Source organism: Lissotriton helveticus, chromosome 1_1, assembly GCF_964261635.1.
Source record: "Lissotriton helveticus chromosome 1_1, aLisHel1.1, whole genome shotgun sequence".
In the NCBI taxonomy this organism is placed as follows: domain Eukaryota; kingdom Metazoa; phylum Chordata; class Amphibia; order Caudata; family Salamandridae; genus Lissotriton; species Lissotriton helveticus.
The window spans coordinates 1,684,219,504-1,684,242,794 of record NC_136057.1 but is presented as its reverse complement, the minus strand read 5'-3'; the positions used below and the strand labels follow the sequence as shown (position 1 = coordinate 1,684,242,794).

The window sequence follows — 23,291 nt, the reverse complement described above, 5'->3', positions numbered from 1 at the left end:
GTAGACTGGGTCTGTGGGTGCAGGCCTATATTTTTTCTCAATTCTGGGGTTCAAAATTCTAGTGCGTACAGGGTTTTTAAATACCTCTAGAGCATGTTTGATGGCCCTCTTAATCATGGGAAGAATTTGAACAGACCATTGAGACTGTTCAAAGGTATCTAGGAGAAAATCCTCCTCAGCTTCATCAGAGTGCACAGTGACTTGATGGTAAGCAGCAGCTCTGTTTAACAAATGACCAAAACTAATGTTATCCTCTGGAGGGGAAGGTTTTGAAGGGTAAACCTGCGGGTCAGGAATATCAGGTGCAGTTTGTGGGTTTGGCAAGTCCCATATACCCTCATCCACAGGGTATGGGAAAGGCTCATCTGTATCATCCCCTCCACCCAGACTATATTGATCATCATCATGTTGAGGTGAATGTGATGATAAAGGTGGAGAATGTGCAGGAGAGATTTGAGGTGTTATGTGAAGAGGATCAGGAGAAGAAGGAGGAGGTGGTATAGGAAAGGAAAAGTGCATAGGGGATGTTGCACAGTCCTTTTTCTTGGCAGGAACCACAGGTGTGGGCGGTGCATCTGCTGGTCTCTTTTTGTTAGGTGTAGCTTCTACATGGCCTGTTTTTGGGTCGATTAAGATCTTCTTTTGTCGAGGATCTGACAAGAAAAGGTCCTCTTCATGTACAACCTTGGGCGTCGATTTTTTCGGTTCCAGCCGAGGTGGCTTTGTGTGTTTAGCCTTGGGAGGTACTATAACGTCCTTTGGCGTAGTTTTCGGTGCCGAAGGTGTTGTTTTCGGCTTGGTAGGCAGTTTCGAGGGCTCGGGCACATTGGCATGAGGCTTTATGGGCTTCGGCACTGAAGAAGGTGTTTTCAGTGTGGAAGCTGGTGTCGTCGGCTTCGAGGCGTCGGACGATGGCTTCACATTTTTATGTTTAGAAGTGGACGGCTTCGGAGCCGGTACTTCTTTCGGTGTCGGTGCCGATACTTCTTTAGGCTTCGGTGCCGAGAGGTCTTTCTGTTTCGGTGCTGAGCCATCCTTTGGTTTCAGTTCCGAGCTATCTTTAGGTTTCGGTGCCAATCGAAGAGGTAGAATCGGCACGTGCGGCTTGCTCGGTGCCGAGGCACTAGAAGGCTTAGTTGTTTTCTTCGGAGCTGGGCTCGAAGGCAGGGCTTTTGAAGCGGGGGTTCGGTCTCGACTGGGCCCTGCGGGCTGAGTGCTGACCTTTGCCTTCGGTTTGAGAACTGTATGTGGTGCAGGGGCAGTAGTACTCACGACGCGCTGACCCGATGGAATGGAGTCATCCGAGTCGTCTGCCTCTGATACGATCTGGAGATCAGGTGAATCTTCTGGATCGAGCGGAACCTCTTCATCGAAGATATCTTCCGGTTCCGGAGCTGATCTCCTCATTTCGTGTCGACGGGCCCTCCGATCCCGGATGGTTTTCTTTGATCGGAAGGATGCACAAGCTGTGCAGGTCGATTCGTCGTGTTCTGGCGATAGACAGAGGTTACAGACCTCGCGGTGATCGCTATGTGGAAACTTTGCTCGACATACCGGGCATCTTTTGAACGGAGTTCTGTCCATGAGGTGTAGGCCGCACGGCGTCGATAGGTGCAACGGCCCGCGTCGATGACCGGAATCGAGCTGATGGCGTCGAAACGATTGTAGTCTAAGTCGAAGGTAGTTGTTAGAAGTTTGAGGAAGTTTTGCGCTTCGAGGTGCTTGAAAAGTGTTTTTCTAGCCGGAGCGGAGAAACTTTCATCCGAACCCAGTGGCAGAAAAAAACAATCTAAGGATGGAGCCGATGCCCATGCGCAGTATTGTCCAAGGGAGGAGTCACCTATCTCGTGACTACAAAGACTTCTTCCAAGAAGACAACAACCTGCAATCATCCGAGCCCAACACCAGGTGGCGATCTAATGCTAAGTGTACAATCTGCAGCTCATATGCCTCGAACATGTATATATATATATATATATATATATATATATATATATATATATATATATATATATATATATATATATATATATATATATATATATATATATATATATATATATATATAGAGATACATATATGTGGGTCACATATATGATTGTGTTTCCGGGGTCCAGCACATTTGCGGGAATATTCTAGTGCTTATGACTTTGATAAGGATACCCCTGGGAGAGAATTAGGATTACAGGTAAGTAACTAATCCTTAGGGTCTGGTGTTGGAGGTGTGAGGCGCTGGGCTGAATTTCCTGAAGCCCCAAATCAACTTTGTGGAATACGTGGATCATGATTATATCTCACAAGAACTATCCCCATAACTGTAACAGCAAAGTTTTCCTTCAGGTGATTGTTGTACTAGTCATCTACTATGAATCATCTTCTGAACGTTGTGTGAGTTTGAAGCTATGTACGATAGCCAACTCAAGCAGGCTGATCCATGATGTGGAGTGCTCTAAGAAAAAAATAAGCTGCATCCTTACGACATTATCACACTACCACCTGATATGGGTATGCAGCAAAGACCATGTGGCCCAATTCTCTGGAAAACAGATGCCATGTTCATGGTGTGATCTATCCATGAGCAATAAGAGGAAACTGGAAAATCACGGCACTACAAAGCAGTACCTGAAGGCAAATTCTCATTGCCGTACCTTTTTCTAAACTTACCAAAGTCAAAAAGCCATGCATTTCAACTAAATAATCTCATCCAAACAGTGATTTTACAAACCGAGAAACAGGTAGAAATGTACATAAAAAAGAGGAGGATGAACACGGGCTATAAATCTTATTAATCTACAGTTGGGGCAAGTTGATGTTTATGTATCCTTTTTCAAATAACACCTTTTGAGAACATGCATGAAGGACAGTTGTTGCAGTCCCCTTCTTAACTGCCATTGCTAAGAAGCCCATTCACATTCAGATAATAATCTTGTATTTTTAAACTATCATCAGCAATCAAGTGTGCCTGCTGGACCCAAGTAGGCCTTACTTGAGAAATGTTGTTATTGTCTGACCAAGAGACATCAGGTTTTCAATAATTTCAAAGCCCCCCTCTTCCCCGATATGTTACAGCCCAGTATTTTGACAACTTAGCAGCAGCCTGCGGAATCTTCATTCAGGGTCAAGATTTGTTGTCCAAGTGGCCACCAGCAGGAACTCTGGTGATACAAAGATGAGGACTAACCCCAACTAGCCATGAATAATTCTTGAGGAGGCTTAGTAGTAATGCCTATTGTGGTAGGAGAATCCACCCTATGAAACGCATTAGTCAAAACTCTATGCAAGACTGAAAAGCAAACATTCTTAATCAGGGACTAGAGAGTGTTGCATTTTTGGGCAAATGGGCAGCTATGAAATACATACATTTGGACTCAAACATGATGAAATGCCACACACTGCACACCTGACCGTTCAGCGAGGTAAATTTTCTCTTGAAAAACAAACATGCTTATAATAAGGAGGCATTTTGTGTTTTAAGTGGACCATGCAGTGGAGGACTAAAGGGAAGCAAAGAATGCAAGGAAGCTAAGAGCCTCTGAAGAGATCAGATCATGCTTAAGTGGGAACATCTTCTCCATCAGTGCTTTGTAAACATCTAACAATATGACAAGAATTACATGAAAATAAAGAATAGACACTGCAGGAAAAACTAGCATTTGCTAAAACTGTCACTTTTATATTTTAAACATGGAAACTGGAAGAGCTTCAAATGAACACCTACCTCTTGATGCCCGGTAATGACAGTGTTAAAATGGAGAAAAACATAAGATGAGATGAAATGGCACAAGTGAAGTTACAGAACAGGTGGTTGAGTGAGACACAGGGCAGCTTGACAGTGAGAGGGAGATTAACTACTGACATTTGAAATACTATGACACCCAAGACTGCGCATGCCATCAGCCCCTGCTCATTTGATACTCATTGCAGAGACATTTCACAGGTAAGCCTAGTGAGGGTCGGCAAGGAGTCTTGCATTCAGACTTGTGGAGTGGAGCCCGTTATCTCACATATGCATATGGTGAAAGTGAATTAAAAAGAAATACTATGGAGGTGTACCAAGGGAACAAGGAACAGAGGAGAGTGGCAAGTACAGAGAAGAGGAAGGGAAAATAAGAAAAGGGGAGGTATAAAGCAGAGGAGTGGAAGAGAAAGTCAAGGAGAGGGTGAGTAGAAGAGGGTAGAAGTAAGCACAGGTCAGTAGTCTAGTGAGAGAAGAGAAACCAAAAAATGCATAAAGAAAAATGGGTATCCATAAATTATAGGGTTATGAGGACAGTGTGAAAAAGGTACACAGATTATCTGTCCAAATAATTAAACTAAGAGCTCCATTACTATTTGTTTGGGAATACTACATCCGTATTTTGCTCTTATAAACACTCATTAAGGATATAGGTAATTTTGTGATGCAGGAAAACTGCAGTACTCCAAGTTGTTAGCCAAGGGTAACTCAAAAAATGGGGAATGAATGTGACAATTGGTGTTACAGCACATTATTCACATGGTAATTTACCCACTTCTGGGCTGTCTCTCACCTGGAAGTTTCAACAGTTTTGAGAAGCTAAAATGCCCATGAGAGGAGGGAAACAGTTGGAATGCAGTACTGCAGCATGTCTTATAATTCCGGATTCTTTGGCTGAAACGTGAATTACTCATCCTTTGGACAGAGGGCATATTTGGAAGGGGAAATTATTTTATCTTCTAGACACTAGCCATGTATAAACATCTAATACCGAATGATATAACACATGAAAAACATTCTGTAAAAAGAGATGATATGACATGGAGGGAAAATCGACTAAATAAAAAAAACAGCTACTTATCTGTAATGCTGGTGTTGCAGATTGACCTTAACTGTAATCCCACAATACCCCGTAATGAGATCAACACGTTTTCTTCCTCTTTTTGTAATCATATATCTCCACCACTACCCTCCTTTGGGAAAGGGGGAAGGTTGTGTCAATCTAAAAGAATTTCAAGCTGCAAAGCCAGTATTACAGGTAAGTAACAACTTTTTTTGCAGAGTGAAATATCTTCTAAAATCACACCCTGTACATAGATTACATAGCAGTATTACACCCACTGTAGGGGGGGGGGACAACTGCTCCTGTGTTTCTTTACGTACATAATAGTGTCTTGTGAATGTATGTTCTGAACACCAAGTGGCTGCCTTGCAGATGTCCTGTAGAAAGACATTGGCCATGAGTGCTGATGTGGCCTTTTTACTGGTGGGAAGTGCCATCCACCCCACCACCAGTGTTTTGCTTGCCATTAGATAACAGTGCTCAGTGGTCTGTATTATCCATCTTGCAATGGTATTCTTTGTCAGTGCTGTGCCCAGCTATTGTGGCAAGTATCTACAAACAACTGTGGGGTTTTCTTGATGGTCTGTGTTTCCCATTTCCTGAATGTTGTACAATACAGCCAGCCTACATTTAGGTTATGCAGTATTTTCCATGATGTGTTACTTGATTTCTGGAAGAAAGAAAAGCAGGTTATGGCCTGATACATATTGAATGGTGACACAACCTTTGGTAAGAGCTTAGAGTGTGATCTCATGATAACTTTATCCTTGCATATAGTTGGGTTCAGTGCATAATTTGTAAAAAAAAAAAATAAGTGCCAGGGACCTCTTCAGGAGGTCACTGCAGTTTGCACTACTCCTGGGCCCCGCCAGCGCTGCCAATTAGAGTACCAACACACCTACTAACCCTCACACCTTTTCAAGTCCCCATGACACTTAGGGAGGGACTTCCAGTTTCGTGGTGGGGGAGACTGCGCTTCTCAAGCAGCTCCCCCTGCACCTTTGGTGGTGACCCCGTTCTCCTGGGGCCACCACAACCTAAGAAAATGATGTTTTGACCTTGCAGGCCGGTCCTGGCCTGCAAGGCATTGTGGGAAGGCTTGCATCTTTGAGTGGAGGCTCTCTCGCTGTGTTGGGGAAAGCCGCGATCCTCTGGCTGGCGGGGGTGGGGGGTGGGGGGGGGAGCCCGGTCCCACGCGGACCCTCAGGGTATACTTCGCAGCTCGGGGAGCCCACCCCCGCGGCTCTCCTCACGGCGAGTGCTTCCTGCGGGGTGGGGAGCCCACCCCCGGCCGCTCTATGTCCTGCGGGGCCCGGTAACACCCGGGCCCCTGCATTGCCGCCTTGTTGCAGGGCAGCCTGGGGAGCCCACCCCTGGCTGCCCCCGCCAGCTCCCCGATCGGCCTGCAGACTCGTGCTGCCACGGGAGCCGGCTTCTCTGATCTGGTCTGCCCGCTCCGGCAGGCAGACAGGCCGGATCCCGCTGTTCGGGCGGGGCCACAGGGGAAGTATGTGAGCACTCCCCCCTTCTTCCTCACAGGGCCCTGAGATGGGGTCCCGGACCCCCAATCACTCTGTCCTGGGGAGCGCAATTGCGCTCTCCAAACTCTGCTCTTCTTCTCGGGCCAGGGTGGGCTCCTGGCCCCCTCGCGCACACCTTCACGAGGAGCGCAACAGCGCTCCCCGGCTTGGCGGCCCAGGGATGGGTTCCTGGGCCCCGCCAGTCCTCTTTGCGGGGGGGGGCGTGATGGCGCTCCTCCGCCCTTCCTTCTTTGGGGCCCGGGGATGGTGTCCCGGGCCCCTGGGCACCTTTTTGCGGGGGGCGCGACGGCGCTCCCCTGCCGCCCTCCTTCACATCACCGGGGACCAGGGTGGGCTCCTGGCCCCCTTCTGGCAGATTCACGGGGCGTTTGCTTCCTCCTGGGGCAGCCTTTGGGACCTGACCCACCCGGGGGCATCTCTGAGACCGGCGACAGAGCTCCACGTGCTCCGTCTATTTTCCTAGGGGTCAAATGTGGCTTACCTTCCGGGTGCCATATCTCTTCCCCTGGGGGTCCAATCTGCCCCATTTCCACGTCTTCTTGCCCCTGGTGGTACCCCCAGCCACTGGGAGCACTCTCCTTCGTCCTCCTGGCCTCCAAGAGGGTGCATTCTGCAGGGAACGGTATTCACTGGCTCCCTGCACCAGCCTTTCACCTGGCTCTCCTCCTGGGCCTCTCTTCTCCCTGAGCAGAGGCCCCTGATTCTGAACACCGGTCCTGGGCTCTTCTTCTGGTGCTGTTAGGGCACTGGGTGGCAGTAAGGGGGTCTCTCCTTCCAACTGCCCATTTCCAGGCTCCAGCACCATCCCCCTCAGCAGACCACACCCCAGAAAGAGCGTCTATTCCTGTGCAAGTACTTTTTAAAAGTTGAGAAGGGGGCTGGGCAGGAAGTCTCTGTTTGTCCTATCAAACAGCAACACATCACATCCCTGCCCCTGCTCCCTCTTTCTTGTCCAGCCTCTGGGTTTGTTCAAAATGGCGTCGTTCAGGGTCTCTGGCCACATGGTTAATAAACAAGCCCTTCCCCCCCCTGGCTGCCTTCCCTCCTTGGTGCAGCCTGGTGCCTGACACCCAGTGATGGCTGCTGATGGATGAGCCTGTAGCCCCACCAATCTTCTCTTCATGGAGAGGAGGCCTTAGCTTGTGGAAGAAAGGTTATCAATCCATCTAGCTGAGGTCAACCCTCAGCCAAGGTCTGGTTATGGCTGGCTCTGAGAAATATGTCACTCCTGGATGACCCAAAAGCAGTACAAATATGACTTTGAACTCTGCAGAATACTCCTATTCACATCCATTACAGTGGTTTTTAGTGCGTGTCTGGAATCTGTAGGCCTTTTGAAAGTTACTTTAGCCCATAGGCTCCACATCCCCATAGGGGGAAATGAAGATAACAGAAAAACACACCGACTTTCCCTGGAATGTTTCTTCCCAGTGTATAAAGCCTATTCCATGTCACCACCCCATTCTGCATAAGTCCTGCCACCCTAATCTATCTGCACCTGCTCCTTGGCTGCACACACTAGGAATCTCCTCTGCGTAGCCCATACACGTGTGCACACACATGTACACGTGTCTGTATGTAACCAGCCCGGTGTCCCTTACTCCAGCTGCTGCGCAGTGGGCTGGGCAAGTCAGGGGGACACCAGTAAAATCCCCATGCAGTCTCTTACATCCCGAGTTCACTGTGGGTGAGTCCCAACTTATGAGGCTCCCCCACAGTAAAAGCTCAACAATTAGGTGCTCAAAAAGAAAAAAAATCCAGGCGGCCCATAGTGTCAGAACCACCTTCTAACAGCTTTAAAATGTTTGGTGTCCTGCACCCTGTTAAAGTACCAGGGTCACAGTATGGCTAGCAATGCCATAGGTTGCAGTAATAAATGATAAAATGCTCATAATGGGTCAATCTGTGTGGTGTTCTACGTGTGAGATGCAGACAGTGTGACCAGGGACTGGGAAGATGGTTTCGTTATCTTGTAAGCCTTCAGAAAGTACTCAAAGGGAAGCTGTGATGTATGCAACAAAAGCTCTTACTGCAACCACGTATTGGTGTTGAAAGCTTTAGATTTGAAATAACCTTCATCTGTGGGTCATGGGCTCTATTCTCAGGAGTCCACAGTATCTGTACAGTGAGCAAAGCAAATGGATTGAGGTAATGTAACACTGCACTCATCCCTGTCCCAGTATGCACCAACTCGGCAAAAGGCATGCCCACTTACTGCAGGTCTCTTCGTCAGAGTTGTCTCCACAGTCATTGTCATAGTCGCACTGCCATCGACCTGGCACACAACGGTTGTTCTTACAGCGGAACTGGTAAGGTTCACAGGTGCGCTCATCTGGAACAAAACAATGGCCTTGCAAAATCAATAGTTACTCACATGCAGAGGCTACTAACCGATAAAATGGGATCCTTAAAAAGTAACTACAAATAAGTACATGGCTCTATTCAAATCATATATAATGAATGAACCAGAATACTTACTGTACACAAAATACTGTAACACTGTGCTAAGTAATTATGCCACAGAAGATGCTCTGGCTCACTGGCTATAATGACAAAGTATGTTTTTTTGAATAATGGAGGAAGTTAATTAGCAACAAGATGATATTATTGAACATATTTAATCAACATTCCAACTGATCAAAGCTTTAATATATAAATACATCCAAAGCAACAAGGGAACAGCCAACCTATACAAAAACTCCCCAGGTTTTGTAATGCACCTCACTCCTTATACAATCTCCCCAATAGTTTAAACTGAACAAAGAGCCTTATGCTCACAATGTGTGCAACTCCACTGCCCCTGCCGTTCCTCTGGGGCGGTTAGAACAACCAAAATACACTTTATCAACTGTAGGTTGCACCACCTTACAGAAAAGTCCATAAGGAATGCGTTAATTACCTGTAACTGCAATTATCCAGTATTGGTATCTTTCATAGATTCACATGCCTGAATCATTCCCCGTCGTCGGGATGGGAGTCCCCGGTACATAAATAAAGTAATGTCTCATTAGACATATATACATAGTAATAGGCCAAGGGCCTCTCATTAGTAACATATCCATGTCCTTTTGTAAAAAATGACCAAACTTCGGAGAAGAACCTATCAGCTATCACCACTCTCTGGAACCTTCCTGGAAGAAGCTCTAATCCCTCAGATTTTCGTAAGCACAGTGCTAAGTAGTTGTATTACTGAGAGAACTAAAGTGAGCCCTTCCAGGGGAGGTGGGTGGGTTGCATGTGAATCTATGAAAGATACCAATACTGGATAACTGCAGTTACAGGTAAGTAACGCATTCCTTATTCAGTATTAGGGTATCTTTCATAGATTCACATGCCTGAATCAGAGTAGTAAGCAATGATAAGCACATTTCGGATGGTACAGTAGGAAAATCACCAGATAATATATCAATGTGAGACATAGAAGGTACCAATATTGCAAGACAGATAATAGAAATGAATATCAGAGAGAAATGTGCGTGTATATAAGAGGATGGCGGGATGAAGGGAAAGGCTCACCTCTAATGAAATAGATGATGGAGCACTGCTTTTCCCACTGCTGCATCCGTCATGAGCTATTTATCCAAGCAGTAATGCTTGGTAAACGTATGCAGCGTCTTCCATGTTGCCGCTCTGCAGATGTCTGTAATGGGCACTCCCGCAAAGAGCGCCATGGAGGAAGAGATCGCCCTAGTGGAATGGGCTCGAACCTTGGAATGCAGGGGTTGTCCTGCTTGCTGATGACAGACGGTAATAGCTGCCGAGATCCATCGAGAAATACTCTGTTTAGTTAGAGGAAGACCTTTACTAGGTCGACTGAAAGCCACGAAGAGTTGGTTTGTTTTGCGAAATGTCTTAGTTTTGTCATTGTAGAATTTAAGGCAGTGTTTAAGATCGAGGGAATGGAGAGTCCTTTCTGCTGCCGTTTGAAGATTTGAAAGAAGGAGCGCAAGACTATGGGCTCATTGAGGGGGAAGTCCGACGGGACCTTGGGCACAAACTTAGGATTTGTCCTCAGTATTACCCTGTCGTGTTTGAATTGAAGGAAAGGGTCTTGAATTGAGAATGCCTGAAGTTCACTTACTCGCCTCGCCGAAGTAAGAGCCAGTAGGAGTGCCGTTTTCCAGGAAAGATACTTAAGATCAGCTCTGTGTATCAGCTCAAAGGGGCGTTTCATAAGCTGAACAAGAACTGTGTTAAGTTGCCAAGTAGGAGGTAAAGTCTTCACAGGAGGGAACGTCCTGAATAGGCCTTTAAGAAACTGTTTAATTAACCTACTAGACCAAAGAGAAGGTCCTGCAGAGGATCTTCTGAAACGGGATATTACTGCCAGGTGAACTTTAATGGAAGCATGTGCAAGACCTGAATTCGCCAGATGGAGAAGGTAAGGCACTATTTGTTCTGGAGAAAATGAAAGAGGGTGTATTTATTTTGACTTGCACCAGATGCAGAACCTCTTCCATTTTAGGGAATATGTTTTGTTGGTACTGTCAGCTCGAGCCAGAGCTAGAACTGCCCTACAGTCCGAAGGAATGTCTACACCATGGAATTCTCTGAACTCAGGAGCCAAGCCGATAATTTGAGTGATGCTGGATCCGGATGTTGGACTTGCTGCTGGCTCATTGTGAGAAGAGAGGGAAACGGCTTCAATGGGATCGGCGGTTCCAGTGACAGGAGATGAAGCTCAGTGTACCAGTGCTGGCGCGGCCATGCTGGAGCTATCACAATGAGAGTGCGATGTTCTGCTTCCAACTTTCTGAGAACCCTGTGAATCAGGGGAAATGGAGGAAAGGCGTACGCAAAGACGTTGACCCATGTGATCGAAAAGGCATTCCCTAGAGATCCCTTTTGGGGACGCCAGCTTGCGTAATGTTGGCATTTGGCGTTCTGCTTGGTAGCGAATAGGTCCAGGTGAGGGGTGCCCCATTGGGAGAAAATGCGGTTGAGAGTCCGATGATTCAACTCCCACTCGTGGCACATTGTCCGTTGTCTGCTTAGTGAGTCTGCGAGGACATTGTCTGTTCCTGGGACTTACTTTGCCTGAAGGGAAAAGTTGTGAAGAAGCAACCAATTTCAGATTTTCTGCGATTCGTGCGATAGTGTCAGAGAACGGGTTCCGCCCAGTTTGTTTAAATAGTGCATTGTCGTGGTATTGTTCGTCCGCACAAGCACCAGAGAATTTTTGATTCGTGGGAGGAATGCCAGGAAAGCTAGGTAGACAGCTCGCAGCTCGGGGAGATTTATGTTAAGCTTCCGCTCGGAAGGGGACCACCGTCCGCTTATCCGGAGCTCCTGGAGGAACGCTCCCCAACCTTCCAGAGACGCATCTGTTGTGATGATATGCGGAGAAGCTTGAAGCAAGAAAAGCAAGCCTTGCAAAAGGTTTTAAGGGCGAATCCACCACTGTAGAGCCTTGACTATGTGAGCGGTAATTCAGATGACATTGTCGAATGACCCTGTACATTGGACCCATTGAGCTGACAGCGCTTCTTGGAGAGGGTGCATGTGAAGGCAACAGTGCGGAACCAGTAGGATGCAGGAAGACATCATCCCGAGTAGAGATTTGAAGAGGTGCACTGTGAGAGAATTTTTGGATTTGATGCGAGTTGCCAAGAAAACAAGCCTGTCTCACCGCTCCTGTGAGGGAAAACTTTCTTCTGGGTTGTGTCGAGAAGAGCGCCCAGGAAAGTTATACGTTGGGAAGGTTGGAGGGTGGACTTGTCCTGATTGAGAGTGAGTCCCAAATGGTTGAAAAGCTGAAGACAGTCGTTGGAAGACCTGGCCACGCCTTCTAGAGAGGGTGCTTTGATGAGAAGTCGTCTAGATATGGAAAGACTTGATGGTGTTGCTGCCTGAGATATGCAGCCACTGGAGACAGGCATTTCGTAAAAATGCATGGCGCTGACTTGAGTCCGAAGGGCAGGACCCGAAATTGGTAGTGTCTGCCCGCCACAGCCAACCTCAGGTACTTTTTGTGATTCCAGTGGATTGGGACGTGAAAATAGGCATTAGTGAACGCTCCAAGAGTAGAAGACGCAAGTTCTTGTGGAGCATAGGACGAGGAGGTGTTTGAGGAGGAATTTTGATGAACTCCAGCGAGTGTCCCAACTGAACCAGCTGGAGGACCCAGCGATCTGTTATCTTTTTCCAACTGTGCAGGAAATGAGAAATTATTCCTCCAGCTCTGGAGGGTGGAAAGGAAGTGGAGACCTGTGGCAGTGAAAGTCATTGACGCCGAGCGGCGTCTTTCTGTCAACCCCCTTTTCCTCGAAAGGAGGACTTAGTATAAGACAACTGTTGTTGCTGTTGACGCTGCTCGTACTGTTGTCGATGTTGATGATTTGAGGAGTAGGAAGAACGGTAGTGCTGGTTGTCTCCTCTCGTAGAAGACTGTCCCCTTCCTCTTGAGCCACGAAAAGGAGGGTTTTTGAACTGAAGGGTACCCAAAGCCCTAGCCCTATCGGTATCTTTTTTTTATGCCCTGAAGAGAGTCATCAATGTGTGTGCCAAAGAGAAGCTGGCCGTCATAGGGCATGTCAAGGACTTTCGTCTGCATCTCCGGACGGAATGCCGTTGCCTTTAGCCAACCCTGGCATCGTAGGACCGCAGCGCCCGCCATTTGGCAAAAACCAGTAGATGCGATATCCATCGCGCAATCGATGATCTCGGACGCTGAGCGTTTGCCTTCTAGCAAGATCTTCTTTGCTTCATCTTTTGACTCTTCCGGCAAGGCCCCGAGATATGGAGTAATGCCTGCCCACATTTGTCGATTATAACGTCCCAACAGTGCCAAAGAGTTGGAACCGCGCACTGTTAATGCTGACATGGACGAAAACCATTTCCAGATGTTATCCAGCCGCCTCCCATCCTTATCTGGAGGGGCGGTTAGTGGTGCAGAAGGATTTTTAGATTTTCACTGAGCAGCCTGTGTTATAACAGAGTCAGGTTTGGGGTGTCGGGTCAGGCAAACTGGAGCGGTGTTCGGAGCCCTGTATTTTTTGTCCAGTCTAGGTAGCACCGGGGGTAGAGAAGAAGGGTTTTGCATAATCTTCACACCCTGGTCCCATATGTAGTCGATAATGGGTATAGACCTGACTGACTTTTTGAAAGGTTCCTTGAAGTCATAAAGGAAGCAATCCTGTTGGTGGGAAGGCATAGGTATTTGAAAACGCTGTGCCGCTCTCTCAAGGATGTTATGGAAACACCAGATATCCTCAGGAGGCGAGTCAGCCTGAGAAGGCACCAGGGATGCAGAACAGGGAATTACATAATCATCCCACTCATCATGTGTCGATTGGGAATCTTGAAGTTCCCCTTCCTCATGTTGTTCCTCCTCTTCATCATCCGCGGAAGGTGGGGGTTGTGAAGTGGAAGGGCCAGGTTGTAAAATCAGAGGCGAAGGCCGAGGTCTTGGCGGCGGAGAGGCCACCGGAGGAGGTTGAGGCGTAGCCGAAGTTGGAAACCTCTGTTTATAATCAGTTATGAGTAATTGAAGGTCGGAAACCAGGGACGCTGGTAGGCAAATCATAGGAGGTTGAAAGGGATGGCACTCCTCGTGGTAATCCACCTGGTCCTCCTGCTCCTGATCATCATAGTCCGAACTATTGTGGTATTTGACGTGAAGTTCAGATGGACTTGTAGCAGTTCTGAACATACTACCATCATAAGAGTCTTCCTCCTCCAGGAGGTGAGCAGGTGGCAAAGGCTGGACACTGCTTGGAGAAGTCAAGGCCGGTGTTTGCGTGCGTTTCGTAATCTTAAGGTGTACATACGCACTGTGCAGTTTAGGCTCAGTTGTCGACGAGCCCGTCGACGGGGTGGTCGTCGACGGTGAGACGTCGATGGGCACCACTGGTGGTAACGACGACGGGGTAGATGTCGACGTGGCAGCCTTCGTCGGTGTGAGCACGCTCGTCGGCGATCGTAGAGTTGTCAATGGCTTTAACGAAGACGACAATTTATTTTTATCATCGACGAGATAGATCTACTAGCCGCCGACGATGAATTGGTCAACGTCGATAAGGTCGAAGATGCCACAGAAGTTGATACGGTCGTCGTCGACGAGGTGACAGTCAAAGTCGTATATGGAGATTTCCTCATTGAGGAAGCCATCGTTGACGAGGTGGTCGTCGATTAGGTGGAAACAGGCTTCTTGAAGGTGTGAACAGTTTCCTGAGGAGAAACTTTTGCCAGCAAAGCCTTAGAATGTGCCTCTGAAGACTTTGTACATCTTCTTTTGAGGTGGCTGCGATGAAGGACCTGGAGAGGCCTCCCATGGTCTCTTTTGAGAGGAATGTGAAGACCTGGAGGAAGATGCTCTCTCCTCAGAAGACACAGCTTGGTCTTTATCTTTGAGCCTCGGCAGCCAAATTAAGAGGCGTCCCTCCCTATCCTTGTGGGTTTTTGAAGAAAAGGTATGACATACCTTACAGTCCTTTGAAGAATGATCTGCGTAAAGGCAATAGAGACAGTCCTTGTGTTGATCATCCACATGAAGTCTATTTACCACAGGAAGCACATGATCTGAAAAGGCCTTTCTTTGGAGTATCAGCCATGAAGGACCTGAGAACTCCACACAGATGAAGGAATTTTGTTGAAAAAACACTGGAAATCCAGAAACCAAGGAAAGCTGAGCAGAGCTCAGTGGAGACTCCCTTAGAACGACGTGCGGTAGAAAATCTGAGGGACTAGAGCTCCTTCCAGGAAGGTTCCAGAGGGTGGTGATAGCTGATTGGCTCTTCCTCGAAGTTTGTTCCTTTTTACAAAAGGACATGGATATGTTACTAATGAGAGACCCTTGGCCTATTACTATGTATATATGTCTATGCGACTACTTTATTTATGCACCGGGGACTCCCATCCCGACGACGGGGAATGATTCAGGCATGTGAATCTATGAAAGATACCCTAATACTGGATACAGAAGTAGATATACAAATGTCCGTCCAATGTTGAAAAAAAATCAAAATTCTTTATTCTTCTTTGCAATATTGACAACTGTACACCAAACCGCCAACGTGTTTCATTCTATAAGAAGAACTTCTTCAGGGCAAGGCAAATAGATGTTTCCAAATTCCGAACCAAATATTGGTGTGTAGTCATATAGTGTGCTCCACTGGTAAGTCACCGTGGCCTACCACTTTTGTTTAAAATAACAGCAGGCAAAGACTAATTAAGTCTATTATGCCTATTAAGAGAACTGCATAAAGTAAAAATGGCTGATGTGCCAGAATGTCTTGTTCTCATGCTACGTAGCCGATGTGGGCTGTCTGATGAAGTTCTCTTAATAGGCATAATAGACTTAGTCTTTGCCTGCTGATACTTTAAACAAAAGTGGTAGGCCACGGTGACGGACTAGTGGAGCACACTAGATGACTACGCACGCATATTTGCGTCGGAATTTGGAAACATCTATTTGACTTGCCCTGATGAAGTTATTCGTATAGAACCAAACACGTTGGCTGTTTGGTGTACAGTTGTCAATATTGCAAAGAAGAATTAAGAATTTTGATTTTTTTTCAACATTGGACGGACATTCGTATATCTACTTCTTTATGAACTATTCTGTAAGGTGGTGCAACCTACAGTTGATAAAATATAAATAATACAATGGTGTAATATTTTGGGACATCCTTCCTGGTAGGGAAAAAGTTTTTTTTACTTTTCCTTGAGTGTAAAAGTAACAGAGCCAACAGCAACTGCACTGAAAGGTGGGACATAGTCAAAACATTAATCAGGGCTTCACCAATTGGTCCTTTCTTTGTAAAACCAGGTTTCCGTTAACCTTTTTCTAAATATTTCTCCCATCATTATCGCAACAAGGTTAGATAACAAACTTAATAAGGGTAAATAACTGTTTAAAAAATATATATTTTATGGTGACAGGGGTTAAGGGGTAACCATTGACGTTACTAGCTGAACAGTACCCGAAGCTCTAAAAATCAACATAGAAGAATTTGATGAGGACACACTCACCACACTCTTCCTTGGGTTCATCTGAGCCGTCTCCACAGTCATCCTCCCCATCGCACTTCCACCTGGCTGGGATGCACCGGCCAGAATCCTTGCAGCGGAATTCATCCACTCCACAGGTCATCTGAGCTAGAGAAAGAAACAATGAAGCCTTTTACTCTTAGTGTTCTACTACTCAGTGTCCCAAAGTGCCATCTCCTCAAAAACAAATCATCGTCCCTTTCAAATGTTTTGTTCGTGCAAGTTAATCCATACTAGGGTACATACCGTACTAAAAGCGTATTTCTTTCTAAAATATAAACAATTATGGAGCAGAAAATGTTTTCATTTTAACACTTTAGTAGAGGACTAGTGGTGTCAGTTCCCTTTTTTCAATTTTTGGGGAAATACCTCTTCCATATTTATTCCATCTCTACCGGACAAATTTGTATGTTATGAGGAAAAAATTGATTAAATTGTAAACATATTCCCTGCTTTGGATATTTGAAGTGGTAAATATTTTCCTGTATTTATGAGTATCCTTGACAAACATGAAGATCCAGCCAGTTGAACAGCAACTCTCTGCCCCGGCAGACCGCATAATTGGTCGAATAAGTTTGGGAGGATCACTAGCAAGCAACTAGCCTTTCATATTCAAAATTCCACTAAAAAACAAAAACATCTGGGAATGTACTGAAATCATAATCTGGAATTAAGATGCTAGTCAAATGAATAGGAACACCTGAGGGCCAAGAGGAAGAACTCTCAGTTCCAAAAAAGAAGGCAGTCACAACACAAACCTCAACCAGGCGCAATTATAATTGGCAACTCTAACTCTGGCCAATGATTATTGCAAAACAAACAAGCATTAGAAATGCAATCGGGCTCGGATTTATTTGAGTTTGAGCTAATGGCATTGTAAATGGCAATGTATTGTTGCTATGTGTTATGGAGTGTGTTCATGTGGTGTGTAGTGCCAGTGATTTCATTGTGAGTGTGAGAATATTGCACCGTTACTGCCTGTGTTGTCCTTCTTGTGAGTGTGAGAAGCTTGCACCTCTGCTGCCTGTGGTCTCCTTGTGAGTGTAAGAAGCTTGAACTGCTGCTGCCTGTGATGTCCTTCTTGTGAGTGTAAGAAGCTTGCACTGCTGCTGCCTGTGATGTCGTTGTTGTGAGTGGGAGAAGCTGGCACCTCTACTGCCTGTGGTCTCCTTGTGAGTGTAAGAAGCTTGCACTGCTGCTGCCTGTGGTCTCCTTGTGAGTGTAACAAGCTTGCACTGCTGCTGCCTGTGATGTCGTTCTTGTGAGTGTGAGAAGCTTGTTGCATTGTGCATCTCTGTGCTGTGCCTGTTCTTTATAAGGGACTCTTGCTCTGTTGCTGCTACTGCCTTGGCACAGTACCTGCTGTGAGTGTGTGAGGGAATTTTGCACCGCTGCTGCTTGTGATGTCCTTCTTGTGAGTGGGAGAAGCTTGCACCTCAGCTGCCTGTGGTATCCTTGTGAGTGTAACAAGCTTGCACAGCACTCAACAGCACTCTGCCCTCAACAGCAATCTGCCCTCAACAGCACACAGCACTCTGCCCTCAACAGCACTCTGCCCTCAACAGCACTCTGCCCTCAACAGCACTCTGCCCTCAACAGCACTCTGCCCTCAACAGCACTCTGCCCTCAACAGCACTCTGCCCTCAACAGCACTCTGCCCTCAACAGCATTTTGCACTCTGCCCTCAACAGCATTTTGCACTCTGCCCTCAACAGCATTTTGCACTCTGCCCTCAACAGCATTTTGCACTCTGCCCTCAACAGCATTTTGCACTCTGCCCTCAACAGCATTCTGCACTCTGCACTCAACAGCATTCTGCACTCTGCACTCAACAGCATTCTGCACTCTGCACTCAACAGCATTCTGCACTCAACAGCATTCTGCACTCAACAGCATTCTGCACTCAACAGCATTCTGCACTCAACAGCATTCTGCACTCAACAGCATTCTGCACTCAACAGCATTCTGCACTCAACAGCATTCTGCACTCTGCACTCAACAGCATTCTGCACTCTGCACTCAACAGCATTCTGCACTCTGCACTCAACAGCATTCTGCACTCTGCACTCAACAGCATTCTGCACTCTGCACTCAACAGCATTCTGCACTCTGCCCTCAACAGCACTCTGCCCTCAACAGCATTCTGCACTCAACAGCACTCTGCACTCAACAGCACTCTGCACTCAACAGCACTCTGCCCTCAACAGCACTCTGCACTCAACAGCACTCTGCCCTCAACAGCACTCTGCCCTCAACAGCACTCTGCCCTCAACAGCACTCTGCCCTCAACAGCACTCTGCCCTCAACAGCACTCTGCCCTCAACAGCACTCTGCCCTCAACAGCACTCTGCCCTCAACAGCACTCTGCCCTCAACAGCACTCTGCCCTCAACAGCACTCTGCACTCAACAGCACTCTGCACTCAACAGCACTCTGCCCTCAACAGCATTTTGCACTCTGCCCTCAACAGCATTTTGCACTCTGCCCTCAACAGCATTCTGCACTCTGCACTCAACAGCATTCTGCACTCAACAGCATTCTGCACTCAACAGCATTCTGCACTCAACAGCATTCTGCACTCTGCCCTCAACAGCATTTTGCACTCTGCCCTCAACAGCATTCTGCACTCTGCACTCAACAGCATTCTGCACTCAACAGCATTCTGCACTCAACAGCATTCTGCACTCTGCACTCAACAGCACTCTGCACTCAACAGCACTCTGCACTCAACAGCATTCTGCACTCAACAGCATTCTGCACTCAACAGCACTCTGCCCTCAACAGCACTCTGCCCTCAACAGCACTCTGCCCTCAACAGCACTCTGCCCTCAACAGCACTCTGCCCTCAACAGCACTCTGCCCTCAACAGCACTCTGCCCTCAACAGCACTCTGCCCTCAACAGCACTCTGCCCTCAACAGCACTCTGCCCTCAACAGCACTCTGCCCTCAACAGCACTCTGCCCTCAACAGCACTCTGCCCTCAACAGCACTCTGCCCTCAACAGCACTCTGCACTCAACAGCATTCTGCACTCAACAGCATTCTGCACTCAACAGCATTCTGCACTCAACAGCATTCTGCACTCAACAGCACTCTGCCCTCAACAGCACTCTGCCCTCAACAGCACTCTGCCCTCAACAGCACTCTGCCCTCAACAGCACTCTGCACTCAACAGCATTCTGCACTCAACAGCATTCTGCACTCAACAGCATTCTGCACTCAACAGCACTCTGCACTCAACAGCACTCTGCCCTCAACAGCACTCTGCCCTCAACAGCACTCTGCCCTCAACAGCACTCTGCCCTCAACAGCACTCTGCACTCAACAGCACTCTGCCCTCAACAGCATTTTGCACTCTGCCCTCAACAGCATTTTGCACTCTGCCCTCAACAGCATTCAGCACTCTGCACTCAACAGCATTCTGCACTCAACAGCATTCTGCACTCAACAGCATTCTGCACTCAACAGCATTCTGCACTCAACAGCATTCTGCACTCAACAGCATTCTGCACTCAACAGCATTCTGCACTCAACAGCATTCTGCACTCAACAGCATTCAGCACTCTGCACTCAACAGCACTCTGCACTCAACAGCACTCTGCACTCAACAGCACTCTGCACTCAACAGCACTCTGCACTCAACAGCACTCTGCACTCAACAGCACTCTGCACTCAACAGCACTCTGCACTCAACAGCACTCTGCACTCAATAGCACTCTGCACTCAACAGCACTCTGCACTCAACAGCACTCTGCACTCAACAGCACTCTGCACTCAACAGCACTCTGCACTCAACAGCACTCTGCACTCAACAGCACTCTGCCCTCAACAGCACTCTGCCCTCAACAGCACTCTGCCCTCAACAGCACTCTGCCCTCAACAGCATTCTGCACTCAACAGCATTCTGCACTCTGCCCTCAACAGCATTTTGCACTCTGCCCTCAACAGCATTTTGCACTCTGCCCTCAACAGCATTCTGCACTCTGCCCTCAACAGCACTCTGCACTCAACAGCACTCTGCACTCAACAGCATTCTGCACTCAACAGCATTCTGCACTCAACAGCATTCTGCACTCTGCACTCAACAGCACTCTGCACTCAACAGCACTCTGCACTCAACAGCATTCTGCACTCAACAGCATTCTGCACTCAACAGCATTCTGCACTCAACAGCATTCTGCACTCAACAGCATTCTGCACTCAACAGCATTCTGCACTCAACAGCATTCTGCACTCAACAGCATTCTGCACTCAACAGCATTCTGCACTCAACAGCATTCTGCACTCAACAGCATTCTGCACTCAACAGCATTCTGCATTCTGCACTCTGCACTCAACAGCACTCTGCCCTCAACAGCACTCTGCACTCTGCCCTCAACAGCACTCTGCCCTCAACAGCACTCTGCCCTCAACAGCACTCTGCCCTCAACAGCACTCTGCACTCAACAGCACTCTGCACTCAACAGCACTCTGCACTCAACAGCACTCTGCACTCAACAGCATTCTGCATTCTGCACTCAACAGCATTCTGCACTCAACAGCATTCTGCACTCTGCCCTCAACAGCACTCTGCACTCAACAGCACTCTGCCCTCAACAGCATTCTGCACTCTGCCCTCAACAGCATTCTGCACTCTGCCCTCAACAGCATTCTGCACTCAACAGCACTCTGCACTCAACAGCACTCTGCACTCAACAGCACTCTGCACTCAACAGCACTCTGCACTCAACAGCACTCTGCACTCAACAGCACTCTGCACTCAACAGCACTCTGCACTCAACAGCACTCTGCACTCAACAGCACTCTGCACTCAACAGCACTCTGCACTCAACAGCACTCTGCACTCAACAGCACTCTGCACTCAACAGCACTCTGCCCTCAACAGCACTCTGCCCTCAACAGCACTCTGCCCTCAACAGCACTCTGCACTCAACAGCACTCTGCACTCAACAGCACTCTGCACTCAACAGCACTCTGCACTCAACAGCACTCTGCCCTCAACAGCACTCTGCCCTCAACAGCACTCTGCCCTCAACAGCACTCTGCCCTCAACAGCACTCTGCCCTCAACAGCACTCTGCACTCAACAGCACTCTGCACTCAACAGCACTCTGCACTCAACAGCACTCTGCACTCAACAGCATTCTGCACTCAACAGCATTCTGCACTCAACAGCATTCTGCACTCTGCACTCAACAGCACTCTGCCCTCAACAGCACTCTGCCCTCAACAGCATTCTGCACTCAACAGCACTCTGCACTCAACAGCACTCTGCACTCAACAGCACTCTGCACACAACAGCACTCTGCACACAACAGCACTCTGCACACAACAGCACTCTGCACACAACAGCACTCTGCACACAACAGCACTCTGCACTCAACAGCACTCTGCACTCAACAGCACTCTGCACTCAACAGCACTCTGCACTCAACAGCACTCTGCACTCAACAGCATTCTGCACTCAACAGCATTCTGCACTCAACAGCACTCTGCACTCAACAGCATTCTGCACTCAACAGCATTCTGCACTCAACAGCATTCTGCACTCAACAGCATTCTGCCCTCAACAGCACTCTGCCCTCAACAGCACTCTGCCCTCAACAGCACTCTGCCCTCAACAGCACTCTGCCCTCAACAGCACTCTGCCCTCAACAGCACTCTGCCCTCAACAGCACTCTGCCCTCAACAGCACTCTGCACTCAACAGCACTCTGCACTCAACAGCACTCTGCACTCAACAGCACTCTGCACTCAACAGCACTCTGCACTCAACAGCACTCTGCACTCAACAGCACTCTGCACTCAACAGCACTCTGCACTCAACAGCACTCTGCACTCAACAGACTTGCTTCTGGTGGTTGTTTCTGCCATGGCTGGGTTAAGTCAGTAGAGAGTTGACCTGAGCAATAGCCCCCAATGACTAAACTGTTTTTCGGTTTGAAGTCAAACCACTCCAAATGCTCATCGCTATGTATTAACGATGGTTTAAAATGTATTTAAATATATTCAAATGTATTTAAAAGGTTTGTTTTGTTCCCATATTAAATGTTCAGACCCAGGTTTTTAAAATAACCTTGTCAATATTTTGTCCTTAGATTGTTCCCCTCGCTTGTGAATTCATAGCCAAGGCCACTGGAATTATGAGGTAGTGAGGTACCTAATTATGCAGCAAGGCTGATGCAGGAAATGTCACATTATGCGGCTTAATGTGACTAATTTCGTCTTACCGCATAATTTTGGCATTTATACACGTTAATACTATTTAATCACAGGTTTCACCTCATCGGTACGGCTTTGACACTCTAATGCAGAAATAAGCAACAAAATGGTGATCAGTCAACCTTTGCACGCCCTGTGCGAAGGTTCCACTGCGCGCAACATGTGGCAACAAGTTTTTTGTTGGTTTTGATTCGTTTGTGATACATTTTTTTGGGTGAACTCTGCAGTTTATTCCGGAGAGCATGGATTGTGCTGCAAATGCGGCAAATTCATAATTATACGGAAAACGCAGAATTTTAGTGGTCCTGGTCATAGCGCCAAAATTCACGGCTAAGGCTATCATTGCCAGCGAAACGATTTGAAAACCAGTTTGGAGTAAATAAAACCTGGCTAATTCAGCCGTCTTGCTAGGTTGGTTCCTGACTTTTTCTTTTTATGTTTACTTTGGTTACTGGCCTGAGCAACACAGAACAGAAAATGAAGAGCAATTTGACAAATCCAAGCAAGAGACAGATTTTTGAGTTAGGTAAGGACCATTAGGGCACGGGGCATTCACAGACTCGAGGAACGACTGAGCAATTGCATGTAGAGTAAAGCATGTGGACTGCTCCAGTCATGCCAACTTTGATGTCGGCTCACCATCTTGTGATTCGGTGCTAGTCTCTTAATGTCCCCATATTTAAAAAACAAAAAAAACCGTTGTTGTGTAATGTAACAGTTGCTCCCTAAAAGCGTTCCAATA

The 23,291-nt window shown here is 47.4% G+C and overlaps 1 protein-coding gene across 1 annotated transcript in view; it reads right to left on the bottom strand.

Annotated features, from left to right (window-relative positions):
• LRP1 (LDL receptor related protein 1) overlaps positions 1-23,291 on the bottom strand; it is a 1,472,234-nt gene that overhangs the window by 385,445 nt on the left and 1,063,498 nt on the right. The window contains 2 exon segments of the mRNA XM_078688974.1: positions 8,556-8,672; positions 16,313-16,438. Coding sequence (XP_078545100.1) covers positions 8,556-8,672; positions 16,313-16,438 — 243 coding nt within the window.